The 14,577-nt window shown below is 40.1% G+C and overlaps 1 protein-coding gene across 1 annotated transcript; it reads right to left on the bottom strand.

Annotated features, from left to right (window-relative positions):
- Positions 1-5,934: 5,934 nt before the first annotated feature.
- On the bottom strand, positions 5,935-9,814 carry MED10 (mediator complex subunit 10). The gene is made up of 4 exons (XM_014872305.2): positions 9,654-9,814; positions 9,388-9,471; positions 7,926-8,028; positions 5,935-6,861 (listed from the first exon to the last, which is right to left on the bottom strand). The coding sequence occupies exons 1-4, from the start codon at positions 9,773-9,775 to the stop codon at positions 6,766-6,768; spliced, it is 405 nt and encodes a 134-aa protein (XP_014727791.1). The 5' UTR covers positions 9,776-9,814; the 3' UTR covers positions 5,935-6,765.
- Between the last annotated feature and the right edge of the window lie 4,763 nt (positions 9,815-14,577).

Here is a 14,577-nt window from a genome sequence, read left to right as displayed (position 1 = left end):
CAGGTTTTAAAAAGACTGAAGTGAATATTAGAAACAGTTCAGAGAAGAGTGGCAATTATGATCTGAAGCACACAGAGTCTTCTGTATGAGGAACAGCTCAACAGAGTAGCTTGAAGCCCTTGAATCCTGGTAAAAATATGATTGGGAAGGGAGTCTTGCAGTATTCTATACAACCACAAGTGAAGAGGAGAGAAGGAAATGTGTTCTCCATACATCTTACAATGCAAGCACAAAGAATTAAATTAGTGGATGACTGAATCAAAACAAATGAAAGCAGACTTCTTCATATAATGCAAATATGAACCATGGAACTCCTTGTTCTGAGATTTTGTAGATGCTGCAATTTAAAGGCATTCAGAGGGCAGCCCAAAAAATTCATGGAGGAAAAAATTGAGACTTACACAGCCCAAAGGTAATATACATCAAGATGATGATGTCACAGAATCATAGAATTGTTAAGGTTGAAGGAAAATTGTTAAGGAAAAGACCCTCAAGATCATTGATCCCAACCATTAAGCCAGCATTGACAAGTTCACCACTAAACCACATCCCCAAATGCCACATCTACACATCCTGAATCAGTGGAGACTGGGGAAGAATAGCCAGTCAGTCAGCTGTGTACTGCTACATTATTCTGTGGCACAATTTTCTCTGCCTGCAAATCCTCTCTTCATGTGCCTGTGATCTATCCTTAGCCTGTTTATGTTCCTTAAATAATGATAAAAGGTAACAGCAATAGCAATATTTGCATGGCAAGCTTTGTAACTGATTCTATGATCAATTTTGGAGCCAAAAAGATGAGAGTAAAAAAGAGGTTTAGTAATGACTGCCTTTCTTTTGCTTTCACCATGATCTCAGTGAGTTCCAACATGTACACCTAAGGGCTCTTTCCCCTCCACTCAATCTAAGAAGAGCATCTAAGCTTAGCAGCAAGTTAGATTTTCCTTGGAATCATAATGCTCTGCCAACCATGAGTATAAACCTCTAGAGATGACAGACGTTATGCGTTATGCAGAGCAACTTTAGTAAGTCCATTTATATAAAAGCAGAAAGTCTGTCCAAGGAAACAGCGTATCTGTGAAGTTACGTGTCTTCTGCAGTGTGCTGCATAAGCAGAGAAATTCCCAGGCTGAGCAAAAAGCAGTGTCACATAGTTTATGCCTAAAGTCTCTGAAAGAAAGGTTGTTGGGTTTCTTTAACATACTTCTCTTAAATTGGATTTGATCTATCACTGAATCCATCGTTTGTTTTATTGAGTAGCAGATGCCTATTCAACTATTTATTTAAGTATTGTAACCTAATAAGTGATGACCGGAAATTATATTAAATAATCTTAGCCCGAGTGACATCTGGTGTTTGATTAGAGACCTATTCAAAGCCATTTTTATCTGCCAGAACTTCTTGGGTCTTATACTTTGACCAAATCAGAGAATGTCTCAAAAAAGTATAGGTCAAATGTAATAAAATAGGAGGTAATAGTCTATTATTGAAAATGTAGTAATACTTTAAAACAAATAATAAACTTGAAGAGGGATTTTCTCATATATTTAAATGAAAATCTCTTATTTTAGCAGTGTATTTTTAAGGTGAGTAAAGATAAAATATTTTCTCTACAAAAATGGGACCTAGCAGTGATTTCAGAAAAAATTACAAGCTCTTATTTGTTTACATACAAGGACTGAAAATCTCCACGACGGTACAGAAGTGGCTTGGTATATACCATTACTTTTATATAGACACAGGAATTTTGAATCCCTAGTAACACTTCAAACAAAAGTTTACAAATTTCAACAATTAACATGCTATTTTTTGCTGCAAAAATGATATCAATATGACCCAAGTAACTTATTAAATAATGCAGCATGACCTAATTTGAATTATCTTTTCCCAGATTATATATAAAAGTAGCTTTGTCTTCCTTTGAGGAATGTGTGGATAAATTTGTTTAATGTAATGAAATTGCAAACAGCAAGAGAAGTAGATTCAGGTCAGGTCTGTAGAAAAAGACATTTTAAGTGCCATTCCTTAGCACATGAACAGTATTTTCTTCCACGGGAGGAATAATAACTGGTTTGGAAATTTTCATACTGTGCAGAAAGATGTTTCTTTTTAACTGTCTGCATTACATCTTATTGAGACTAAATACGATCTAGTTCTCAGTATGAAATATGTCACAATACAGAAAATACAGATTCCTAATTCAAGAGCATTACAAGAGCTGTTACAGAAGTATCCTTTATTGTGTGCTCGCTTCTCCATTATTTTAATTAAGAAAATATACAGAAGGATTTCAAGCATATGGAAGTAATTGAAATACATGCAGCAAGCACAGTTTTCTCAGAGCAGGGCAGATATTCGTGTCACCTTGGCTCTCTGCTCTGCAGAGCTGGAAGGACATCTGGCACCTGCCCAGAAATGCTGCAGCTATTAATCATAGTAGAGTAAGAAATTACTTTGTGTTGAAACATGAGTATCCAGAAATATTCTCGGCAGGGATACTTCTCTATTATGAACTTGCAGTTAAGCTGAGTGTTTGGAACACTTCTTACACATTTTTAAGTATTTTTTTACAGAATTCACCTTTTAAATAAATTTATTTAGCAAGGTTTCAGTAAAACTACAAGTTCAGTGAGTAGTGTCTAACTGATCTAGTTAAAATCTCAAAGATCACTTAGGGCAAAAAGAAGTGGATTGCAGAGTTTATGTGCTCCATTTCTGTGATCAGAGGAGAGTCAGAGATGAGATTATAGAGTACCTGGGGTAACTGCTAGAATCACACAATAAGCACTTTCAATCAGTTGGGAACTGCACTCATCGAAGAAAGCAATTTATAAAAACATCACAATATTAAATATTCGGGAAATTGTCAAACCATTCCCACCACTTAGCAGTTCATCCAACTAAATTAGAAAGGTCAGTCGCTGAAACCCAAACTGCTCTGCCCAGGATGATTTTTTTACCATCAAGAGACTCTCTTCTGAGTGGTATGAGAAACAGATTGTCTCAGGCACACTGGTGATTCATCTTATGCTGAGAACTGGCTAAAAATGACAGTGCCTTGATCTGCATGAAAAAAAAACAAATTAACAAGAGCTATAGGTTGGATAAACCAACAGCTGAGCAGCATCCAACTCCTGTAGCAGCTATGTCTGTCCCTGTCAGACTGCACAGCTCTGCATTACTTGTTCTTCACAAGGAGGTTTAAACAAAAACTGTTTCAAGGACAGGGGAAGGCTGGGCACCAAACTGCTTCTCCTTACAGTAAAAAACGGGACAGAGAGGATGCCGAGCCTTAACAGGTTGCAGCAAAATCCTTAGCACCTTCTTGATCTGTTTCTTTCTGTGCCTGAGCAAAAGAATTTTACATTGCCTTTGTTTATCCTAAATGGAGTGTAGGAGCACGCACTCCATTTTAAAGAACTGTGTATACTGAGCAGCATTATCTAGCATCTTCTCATCTCACAATGTATTTAATAAAGATAATTGTTAAAAAAAATAATTACCTGCAATTAAATATTCTCTATTATACCCAAAATCTCATTAATCTTACTAAAAATTCAAGGATGCACTTGAAACCTGAATGGCTTCAAACTTCCCTTTGAGATAATTAAAGGGCAACAAAAATCTATTTTAGAAGCCTTTCTGCCTGGCTGATGTTGTTTTAATTCTACCTTTAAATAAAATTCCATCTCACCTCCAACCATGCAATCCAGTTAAGAAAGTAAGAAAGAGGAAAGATCTAGCAGTCTCCTTTACTCAGTGCCTTGAAGGTTATCATCAGATAAAACAAAGCAGACATCAGGATAATTCAGACATGTGCTCCTTCTCAGAAAACCAATTAACAAATGGGAAAAATTAGGTTGGATTTTTCTGTTCCATGTGCAATTGGACATGGAAAACACTATTGTTTCTAGCAATTCTCATTCTACATTATAAATTAATATGCACTCATTCAGGCCACCTTTTCTTCTCTGAGACAAACATAATTTACAACAGTAACCTCTCTTCAATATTATGCTAAATATGGACAGTTGCAGCAATAGCAATATTTTGCATTGCTAGCCCAGTGAAGTAAGGATAAAATAATAGAATAATATCAAAAAGTTGGAATAGAAGCTGAGCAGAATATAAAACCTGGTGATTTAACAGAGAGGCTTTTTTTTGGTTCACTTTTTTTTTTTTAATTTTTATTCCTAATGTATATATCCACCACCCAAAAAATTGTTTTCCTAGACAGATTCCTCACAAAACACAGGCAGCTAAGATTGCGTGATGATGTGACCTAATGTTACTCCCTGATCCTCCATCTCCACTAACTATCCCAGACATGTCCAGGGATATCCAGGGAAAGCTGGAGAAGCCTAAAGCCTTCTGCTCATCAGCAGGCATGGGTAGCCATCTTCACTGTGGCCAGCCTTGGGTACTTAATTCATTAACTAATGACATAATAAATCAATACACGTGATTTAGAGAGCAGATATTTCACACATTTTCAGGGCCTCGGGGCTATGGAGCTGCTTATCTCTCATGACTCTCTAACTCCAAGCTAATCCCAGGACAAAGGGTGATGGCTTCAAACTGAAAGTGGGCAGGTTTAGGTGAGGTATTAGGAAGAAATTCCTCACTGTGAGGGTGGTGAAACACTGGAATGGGCTATCTTAAGAAGCTGTGACTGCCCATGTCTGGACGTGCTCAAGGCCAGGCTGGAGAGGGCTTTGAGCAACTCCCCCATGGCAGAGGAGTTGAAACTAGATAATCTTTAAGCTCCTTTCTGATGCAAACTATTCTGTGATTCTATGAATCCATGAGATATAAATAAGACTTCTTGGAAGCATCAGTTTTAAAGAGTCCTACTCCACCAGATCTGACACACAAGCTGGTGTCAGTGCTACGTGACAGAATACTCCAGTATCCAGACAAGTATCTGGATGCCTCGTGGCTCCTAAATGTTCTCTCAACTATCATTTAAATACAGTTTCTCCTGCCTGCAGTCAACAATTTTGCTCTTAAGCTCCTTTTCCAACTACATTATACACACACAAAAAATCCTCTTTACCCTCTTTACTTGTGTCCTATATATATCCACTTGGGAGTCACAGCTCCAACAGCTCCTAGGGACCCAGGACAATCCAGGCCAAGCCAAACACATAGAGAACCTTTTCCTTGTCACTCTCTCTTCCAAGTTCATACAGTAAAATTGTGAAGGTGAATTACACAGGTGGAACAAATACAAGAAAAAGCAACTGTGCAGGCAGGGTAATATCAGGCAGCAATTAACTTAGACTGGTAGGTAACAAACTTTAAAAGTAACACCTAGTTTTCTGCTTTTGTTTTTCCTCTTGCTGTCCAAGTTTGGTGGAACTTGGCATCATGGATGGGCTCTGCTTCAGGCAGGTACCTGAACACAGAAAGTGCTTCAGGTGTGCAAACTATGCCACCGGTAACTCCAAACCCTAAAAAATGCCTAAATCCCCGTTAAGTCTTTAGCAGACTAGGCAGGCCTGCTATGGAGCACATGCATATAGTGCTATTTGGAGCGCCTGCCCAAAACCACTCCATTTAGCAACCAGAAGAAAGTTAAAGTAATAAAATAATTTGCTGATGCAAAAAGTCAAGATAGATGTGGGAGAGCAAACATAAGCACAAAGGGCTCCAGCTTCACAAATACCCAAGATGTAAAGGGCTCCTCTTGCTCCCACTTACAAACTCAAGCTGTCCCACAAACGTCCGACCTCTGGGTGAGGAGCCACCATCCTGCTCCATTACTGGGGTTCCCTTATGTATGTACAGTTAGAGAACCCACACACGAGCTCACAGGACTTCAGGTGAAAGTTGCTGATCCCCAAACTCTATTTCAGGAACTAAAATGGAAGTTTTCATCAAAAAACCAAAATACTAAGCTGACACCACCTTCAGACGTAAGATTCCAAGAGCCAAGTTTTGATACACATTTTATTTCTATCAGTATGGAACTGAGGAATACACTATTTTTTCACAGCTTTCAGATCACATTCCAGAGAGAAGCATACAAAAGAAAAACATCAGGATTTAAATTTTTTCAAATTTTTATTCAAAAACCTGCTTGCAGAAAATGAATAAACAAAAGCTTACATTAAATACTGTACAAAATATTAAAGTTGTAGAGGAGCTAGTCCCCAGGTGTGCTCACTTTTTATATCCTCAGCCATCTGCACTGCAGCTCCCAGAACAAAACAAGATCTGAAGCTTTTCCTGGCTGCAACTAATTATGACACATGAGAACTCCAGCCCTTGACAGGCTCCTGCTCACTAGAATTCGGCAAGACAAAAGCAGTCAGTTGTTCGTACTGCAGTAAAAAAACCCTGAAGTTTACAAATGAGAAATAATCAAGTGTAATAAATGCACTTCTCTTAAAAAACAGATGAGCCCACAATCCTGAGGCACACTTTTCAGAAGACAAAAAACTCATGTTTTTCTGCTATGGAAATGCACTTTGTGAGAAGTGCTCTGCACTGATGACCTGTAGGCAATTACATTTCTCAAACCCTTCAGGAAAGAAAAGCAGATTACTATAGAAGTTTCAACCACAATCACTGAGTAGAAGTCTTCAGAAACATTCAGTAGCTTCAGACCAGAACCATGAACAACCATCAAGCTCCTTTACAGTCACCACTGCCATTTTTAGTACAGCTGTTAGGAGGGCTTGGATTCCCTCTCTCTCCAATCAATGTTTTTATAAGGTGGTGTCAGTTCATGGGACAGTTTTAGAGCTATCAAAGGCCAACTTATGGAGGAGGATCTTCTCCTCTAATAGCTTTGTACTTTGCCATATCTTCTGGGAACACCTTTGTCAATTCTTGAATTAACAGGCTTTTAAATTTCTGTAAAGAGAAAAAAATGTATATACATCATCTGGACAATTTATTTAGATTTCATCAAGCAATGTTACCTGATGAACAGAAATGTTTGTACCCAATACACCTCTCAGTGAACTGAAGTACCCAAAAACCCCCAAAACTACAGAACAAAGAAAGTTGTATTTACAAAATCTGCAGAAAATGGCCAAGTGAAATCCACGAGGAATGCACCAGGCAAACTAAAATGTCTGTGATTTCCCAGAAATTCACTTGCATTTTCTCCTATGAAATACAAAGCAGTTGGACCTCTCTAGTAAACTCTGGTGCACCAGTATCTGCCTAACCTTATTAAGGACACGTCCTCTTGATTTGATATGGAATCCACTCCACCTTTAAAAAGCAACTCACATCTGCCTTGGAAGTACACAATTTCACAAGCACAGAGAAAAGAAAGAGAAGCTTAGGACTTATCCCTGTATGTCTACATTCTGCAGTACAACATGTCATCCTCCACACTAAGTTCAGCCAAAGAAGATTCTCAGAACTCACTAAACTTCCTTTTCTGATTCTGTTTTTCTGCAGTAGTTCCAAGAGCTAAACAGTATCACAGAATGCTTCAGTTCATCCCAAACTGAAGTACAAGTTCAGAAACCCCTAAATACTGGCATGCATTTTCACTAATTTTATGAAGATTAACTGATGATTATAGAACATATTTGACATTTTAACCCTCTACTATCAATTCAAGACCGGGAAAATACCTCTTTTGTTTCTAATTTGCACATAGCAAAATTACACATCTGCAAAACAAACCAAGTAAAATCTCTCTACTGCTACATACAGCGTTAACCAATATAAAATCACTCTGAAAGCTGCATCCCTAACTGTGGGATGAACTACAGGTTTCCTTTCCTGAACAGCCTGTATCAGCATCAATAAAGATACGGGGATACAGAGCAATTTCTAAGACAAATCACATAATAACAGAAGTTAATAACTGCACAAGTAAAAAATACCCACATATTTACAAAAAAGTAAAAACTTATCAAATACATTATTGAATTATACTTCCATTAATTCTGGCTTACCTTCATAGTGTCAATTTTTCCTTTCACTTGCTCATTTTTAGCCAAAGCTCGCTCCAGACACTCTTTAGTGTAAAGCTGAGGGTTGCGGCCTTGATCTATGTATCTGAAAATAGAAAAGACACTACTAAATGAACATATTCCTACTAGGATGCTCTCCAAGGTACAAAATTACTCATCCTGCTGTCTTTTTCTTCCTACTATTTTCTGAAATGTGCATTTTAAAAACCACCACAGTGAAACTTAGCCGTTTCCAAAAGGCAGCTCAAGGACAAGGCCATGGCCAGCAAACCTCTGTTTCCAGAAAGCCTGCAGAGCTTTGAACGAAGTATTAAAAGCACACACACACAGAGAAAAAAAAAATATATATATCTACCAGCTTCTCACAGGCAATAAGCACAGGTGATCAAAGGAAGATGATCCTTCTCCAAGGAAAAGGGGAAGGGGACTAACCAGGAAGTGGCCTAGTTAGGGTATGGTGAGCATTAAACACACAGGAATATGGCACCCAGCAAATCAAGGATGAAGAGGAGCTGCACATGCCACAGTAAAGAGTAAAAAAATAACACTACTGTACCAGCAAACCTACGTGCAATTTTGTTTTGCAATACAATTCCTGACAAACAGAAACTTGCTAGAAATAACATTTAAGAGTCATCACAGACTTATAACTGGAGTAAAACCCCAAGTGAAAAAAGCTGTGTACAGCCAGTAACACACTGGAGTACAGACCAGTAACATCTGGACTTAGAAGAAACACCAATAAATTAACTTGTCAGCTATATCACAAAAGCTCTCTAGTATAGCTCATCCTCTATGTTCATTTTCTTTTAATATTCCCATTCTCTGCCAGACTGCCACTCCTGAAACTAAAAACCTGAGTATTGGCTCACTTTATTTTTGACTTGCAACTTTAAATCCTGATTCTAATCTAGTGTAAAAGTCTACTTTTAAAAATGAAAGCTGACTTATTAAATGGGTGTCTGTGCCCATGGCAGAGGTGTTAGAACCAAATGTTCTTGAAGGGCCCTTCTAACCTAGCCCATTCTGTGATGTCATGAAATCACTAAATTCGGCAGAATTCGTGTTACTGCCTACAAATGCAAAAGTATAAAAAAAAAATCTGAAAGGCGAGCTGGACAGGGCTCTGAGCAACTTATCTAGTAGGTGGCATCCCTGCCCACGGTGGGGTAGTTGGAACTAGATGAGCTTTAAGGTCCTTTCCAAATCAAAGCGTCCAGCGGTTACATCAAGACAGGTGAATATTTTATCACTTCTCCTACCTTTCTGCCTTCTCACAGGCAGATACTTCTGACCTCTTTCTGACTGCTCACGTTCTCATGAGACATTCAGAAGGACCGGATTTGAGACAAGCAGCCCACAGTCAAAACACCCATGCTGCGAAGCCAGGCTACCTCGAGTCCCCGACTGCAGCACGTTCCCTTCCAGGCTCACAAAGACTTACTCAAAAACTTCCAAGGGCACGCTGATATCGTGAAGCTGCTGCCGGCATTTGTCAATATCCTGCAAGCCCGTCACCATGAAATTCCTGTCGGGAAGAAAAACAAGTCGGGTTCAGCCGATTTCGGGGTCATTGCGCTGCCCCTGAAGGTGTGTGCGAGGCCAGCGATACCCAGACAGGGAGAGAGAACCCTGAGGCACCATCCTGGGCCTGGAGGGGGAAAAGGCCCCGCAGCACAGCCCGGCCCGCCCCCGACAACGGCTCCTCACAATTTCTGATTGAGCCCCGTCTGGCTGCTGGGCTGGAAGTCGCTGACGATGATGCCGAGCTGCCGGATGTTCTCCACGAACTTCTCCAGGTGCTCCTCCAGGGAGTCGAACTTCTCCGCCATGGCCGCCGCCTCCCCCGCGCCGGGGCCACTTCCGCTCACGGGCGCATGCGCGGGAGGGAGGGGTGGGGCGACCACGCCCCCGGCCCAAGCCACGCCCCCTCCCCTCACGGGCGGCGCCGTCCCGTTCCCGCCGCTGCCGCCGCATGTGGGGAAAGCGGGATAGCGCCGGTAACGAGACCGCGACATTGAGTGTTCCAACGTGTCTGGTGTCTGCCAGCTCTGAGCCGCCTTCGGGCCTGTGCAAGAAATGGAAGCGGTGACAGGCAGAGGTGCTGCTTCGTAATAAACCCCACACTGGAATCATCTGGGGAACGGCAAAACGTGGAATCGCAGAGTGGTTTGGGATGGAAGGGATCATCTAGTTTTAGTTCTAAACCTCCCACTACACCAGGTGGCTCAAAGCCCCTTCCAACCTGCCCTTGAACATCTCCAGAGATGGGACATCCACAGCTTCTCTGTTCCAGTGCCTCACCACCCTCAAAGAATTCTAAAGAATTTATTCCTAGCATCCAATCTAAAGGCACCCCCTCTCAGTTTGAGCCCATTACCTCTTGTTCTACCATGAATCGGTCTATATTAAATAATCCAGCTATCACTCATCCCTGTGGGAAGGTTGTCTGACATGCTTAGACCCCCACGGCACATCACAATAACTGTTTTACAAATAGCTTGTTTCCAGCGTGTCTGTTTTGGGTTGGATCTGAGCAGATCAGTCCAGAAATGCCAGGAGATAACTCATCCATCTCTGGGGTCCCCAGCACAGGAAGGACATGGACCCTTGGAGAGAGTCCAGAGGAAGCCACCACCACCCTGGTCAGAGGGATGGAGCACCTCTTCTGTGAGGAAAGGCTGAGAGACCTGGCATTGTTCAGCCCGGAAAAGAGAAGGGGCAACCTAATTGCAGCCTTCCAGTACTTGTTGGGAGCCTACAAAAAAGATAGAGAGGGACTTTTTACAAGAGCATGCAGTGACAGGAGGAGGGGGAATGGCTTCAAACTGAAAGACAGTGATAAGATTAGATTAGATATTAGAAATAAATTCTTGACTGTGGGCATGGTGAGACACTGGAAGAGGTTGCCCAGAGAAGCTGTGGATGTCCTATCCCTGGAAGTGTTCAAGACCAGGCTGGAGGGGGCTCTGAGCAGCCTGGTAAGTGTCCCATGACACTGGATAATACCTTCCATCCCAAACTGGGATTTAATGAATTGTATGCATTTTGTAGCTATAACTTGCAGCGATTTCTGCTCCACAATGAGAACCATCAAAATCTCCAACTCTTAGTTTCTTGGATGTACCTTATTTTTCCATTTTCTATTCATGACAATAACATCATCAAATGGTCAGTTTCTATTCTGGGTTACCATGCTAGACCAGTAGTAGGAAGTTGGGATTTTGCAAAATATAAAGAACTGTTTGGGAATTCATAGGATTAAGTATGCTAACCTAAAATTAAAAAGCAAGCAACTGTAAAAAGTACTGAATATTAAGGTAGATATAGGACTGTGCAGATGCAAAATTAAAAAATAATCCTAGGATGCAGAAAAGGATCAGTTCTAGGCCTTGACAAGTATTGTCATCCTATGATAAAGTAATCCCACTGTCTATTGATCAGCAGTCGCTGTTCATCCTGTCATCGTTGGCAGAATGTTGTTTGGACAGCAGAAGTCCCAGGATTACAAGATTTTAAGACTTCACATGCTTCACACATGTGAGATCTTGGTCTGAGGAAAAGAATAACTTCTAATATTTGGAAAGAAGAATGTAAAGTAGGGTGCACTTAACAAGTTAGATAAGAACATGATGAACAGGGATGTCAAGTTTTGAAAGAAGAGTGTAAATGCAAACAATTGTGTCAGATGTGGCTCTGCAGACACAAGAGACTGGGATTCAAACAGAAGAGTCACTTTATGTCCATCTTTGAATATGGGCAAACATATCCTGTGGAAGTACAGAGCAGAACCACTTGCTTTAAATTCAGTAACAAACAAGGGTTTTGAGGTACTGTTAAAACTTCCCCTCCTTCCTGTTTGGGTAAAAGCCTTTAGTTCTTGGATCTGAGCAAATATGACTTCTGGCTTGCTTGGGATAAATCCTATAGATATCCATGATCACATCTAATTCAGGGAATGTATTCAACAGAAGAAAATCACAGAAGTTTAACATCAAATATAGAGATATCCAGCTCACTGTAAATCTGTTATTACTGGCCTAGTTAGGTTAGATTAATGAATTATGTTAGATAAATGTATACAGTGCTTTTAAAGTTAAAAATGGCTATAAATATATTACCAGTTGTTAAATTTTTATCATGATCACCAGCATCATTTTCATGTTCAGAGGTAAAATGTAAAGATGAGAAATTTATGTTCCAGTGAAAGAGAGGGGAAAAGAAAGAAAGTCAGTCTGAATTGATCAATAGGTATGTAGAGATAGAAAGACTGAGAAAGAAAATGTCACATGGCTCATGATGTAAGTAACCATATTGCACTTGTACCCTGATTTTCATACAGGGAATGGGCAATTATAGACTTCTAAGCTGGACATCTGCACTGGCAGTTAAGTAGGGCTTGTAATAAAGGATGGAATGAGAGGCCATATGGATCAATATGACCCATTTGAGAAGAGTAGCACAGATTACGTGAAAGAAAATCCTGTTTTGCAGACCTCTAATGAGTTTTTCAAGAGGTCAGCAAGCATGTAGATAAGAGTGATCTAAATTATACAATCTACTTGATTTCCCATTAGCTCTTAGAGAAATCCTTAAACAAAATTTATTAAGGAAATAAAGGAATGGAATAACGGGAGAAATCCTAGAATTCCAGATAGGAAATGCAGGACAGGGGCAAACATTTGATTCTTGTAAGGGGGTGATCCTAGAAGAGTTCAACAGGGAACTAGGCTGAAAATTGTGCCATTTAGTATGTTCATAGATGACCCAGAAAGGGATCAGATGGTACAATGAGAAAATTGGCTTATGAGAAAATTATTTGGCAGACTAAAGATGAATGCAGTTTGTAGGAAACTGTAGAAGGACCTGAAAAGATTTTAAGATGGATCATGTAAAGCGATGAGCATAACAAGCAAAAACAACCCTAGTTTCACATGAAGATTCTTGACCTCTTGACCACTACCATACAGGAGCAAGACCTGAGGATCAGAATAGAAAGTTCTTTGAAAACATCAGCTCAGAGCTCAGCAGTTATCAGAAGTCATGCAGAGAGTTAGGAATTGTAAGGAAAGAAATGTGAGAACAAACCAGAAAATGTCGTGCTACTGCATAAATCCACAGTTTGCCCCAACCTTGAACACTGTGTGCAGTTCTCATTCCCTGGAGTGGACCTGGAAAGGAGTCAGAGCAGGGCTGCCAAGATAACTGTAGATATTAAATGCCTTCTGTAATAGGAAAACATGAGCAGACAGGGACTCTTCAGCTTGAGAGAGCCCACTAATGAGACTTATGGCCAATACTTCACTCTATTTACAGAGCCATGAGTGGTCTGGAGCCTAGACCATCTTTTGGAACAAAAACTAGGGGCCATGAAAGTAAAGCCAAGAAGTGACAACTTCAAAATATGGAAAAAGCAGTGATTTTTGTCATGCATAGTTCACAAGCCCTGTGGGACTATTTGCCAATGGATGTTACAAACAGAAAATGCTTAGCGGTGTTGAAGGAAAATGGGACAAATGCTTGGTAGACAATCAGGGAGATGTAGGTAAACCATTCCTGGCTCAGGAAATCACATGAACTGAAGGTAGCCCAAGGCCAGGAGGGTAGTCAGGAAAGGTCTCATAGTTGCTTTTCTCGTCTTTGCTCTTCAGCATTTGCTTCTGGTTAGTGCTGAGCACAGGATACTGACCCAGATGGAGCCTTCATCTGAATGTGGGGGGTTACTGCTATGAGGTCCTTCCTGCTTGGAATGTCAAATGATGACCTGTACTGTGAAGGATGCAGACAGATTATGGTTTCTTACCAAGCAGACCATAAAAAGATTGATTTGAGACTGTTTATATAGCCTTTGGGTCTGGAAAAAGCTCAGCTCATTCTTTTCCTATTTAGTCTTACATATACTCCAGATAAATGACTCGTCCAATATAATATGACACAACATGGTGTTTAAGATTCATTATTGAAAGTGCTGAGACTGTCAACTTCTCGTGAATACAAAAAGCAACAAATAATTCATCTGTTTGTCCATCTCTAGAACTATGACTCTCCTCCTCATGTTTTCTGCTGTTGGCCAGTAAAGTGGAGGAAAATTAATAAAGTAAAACACATTGTGTTTTCTCTCCTGTCTTTCACTCTTTCCTTCTGCATGATTAAATCACTTCTTCATTCTGCAGACAAAGAAATGGAGCTTGACATTTCAGGCCATTAACTGGGAGCATCACCTGCTACGAATTCCATTCCGTGAGCCATCTACCCTTCATTGTTTTAATTACAGCTGGTAATAAGCAGAAGAGAGGCAGGAGAGATAGATGTGAACAGAACAGAGGATACCATTTACCTGCTCTTGATGTGTCAGGCCGATGGCAATTTTGTTTAGGATGTTTTTCAGCTGACTCAGAAGCATGTGGTACTGTCACATTTTACTGCATAAAAATAATGTGATACAATAAAATAAAATAAACAATTTTTATAAATCAATTATGCAGCTGAATAAGAGCTGCAATTATAATTTCCATACAGATTTTGTGCTTAGTAACGTGTACCTTAATGACTTGAAATACATTATATCAAATGTATTGAAATAATACATGTCTTACCACAAATTAGCAGGATGATGCACTTATGCATCATGGCT

This window comes from Sturnus vulgaris, chromosome 1 (assembly GCF_052056855.1).
Source record: "Sturnus vulgaris isolate bStuVul1 chromosome 1, bStuVul1.hap1, whole genome shotgun sequence".
Classification (NCBI taxonomy): Eukaryota; Metazoa; Chordata; class Aves; order Passeriformes; family Sturnidae; genus Sturnus; species Sturnus vulgaris.
Note: the sequence above shows the minus strand (reverse complement) of the source record. Positions and strands in the feature narration are given on the sequence as shown.

Bases quoted from the DNA above. Each gene is read 5' to 3' on its own strand.
- MED10 (XM_014872305.2), bottom strand. From the start codon at position 9,775: ATGGCGGAGAAGTTCGACTCCCTGGAGGAGCACCTGGAGAAGTTCGTG. The intron at 8,029-9,387 runs GTAAGTCTTTGT...TTCTATTTTCAG, and splicing joins GTGCCCTTGGAAGTTTTTGA to ATACATAGATCAAGGCCGCA. The intron at 6,862-7,925 runs GTAAGCCAGAAT...TTCTCTTTACAG, and splicing joins GAAAAATTGACACTATGAAG to AAATTTAAAAGCCTGTTAAT.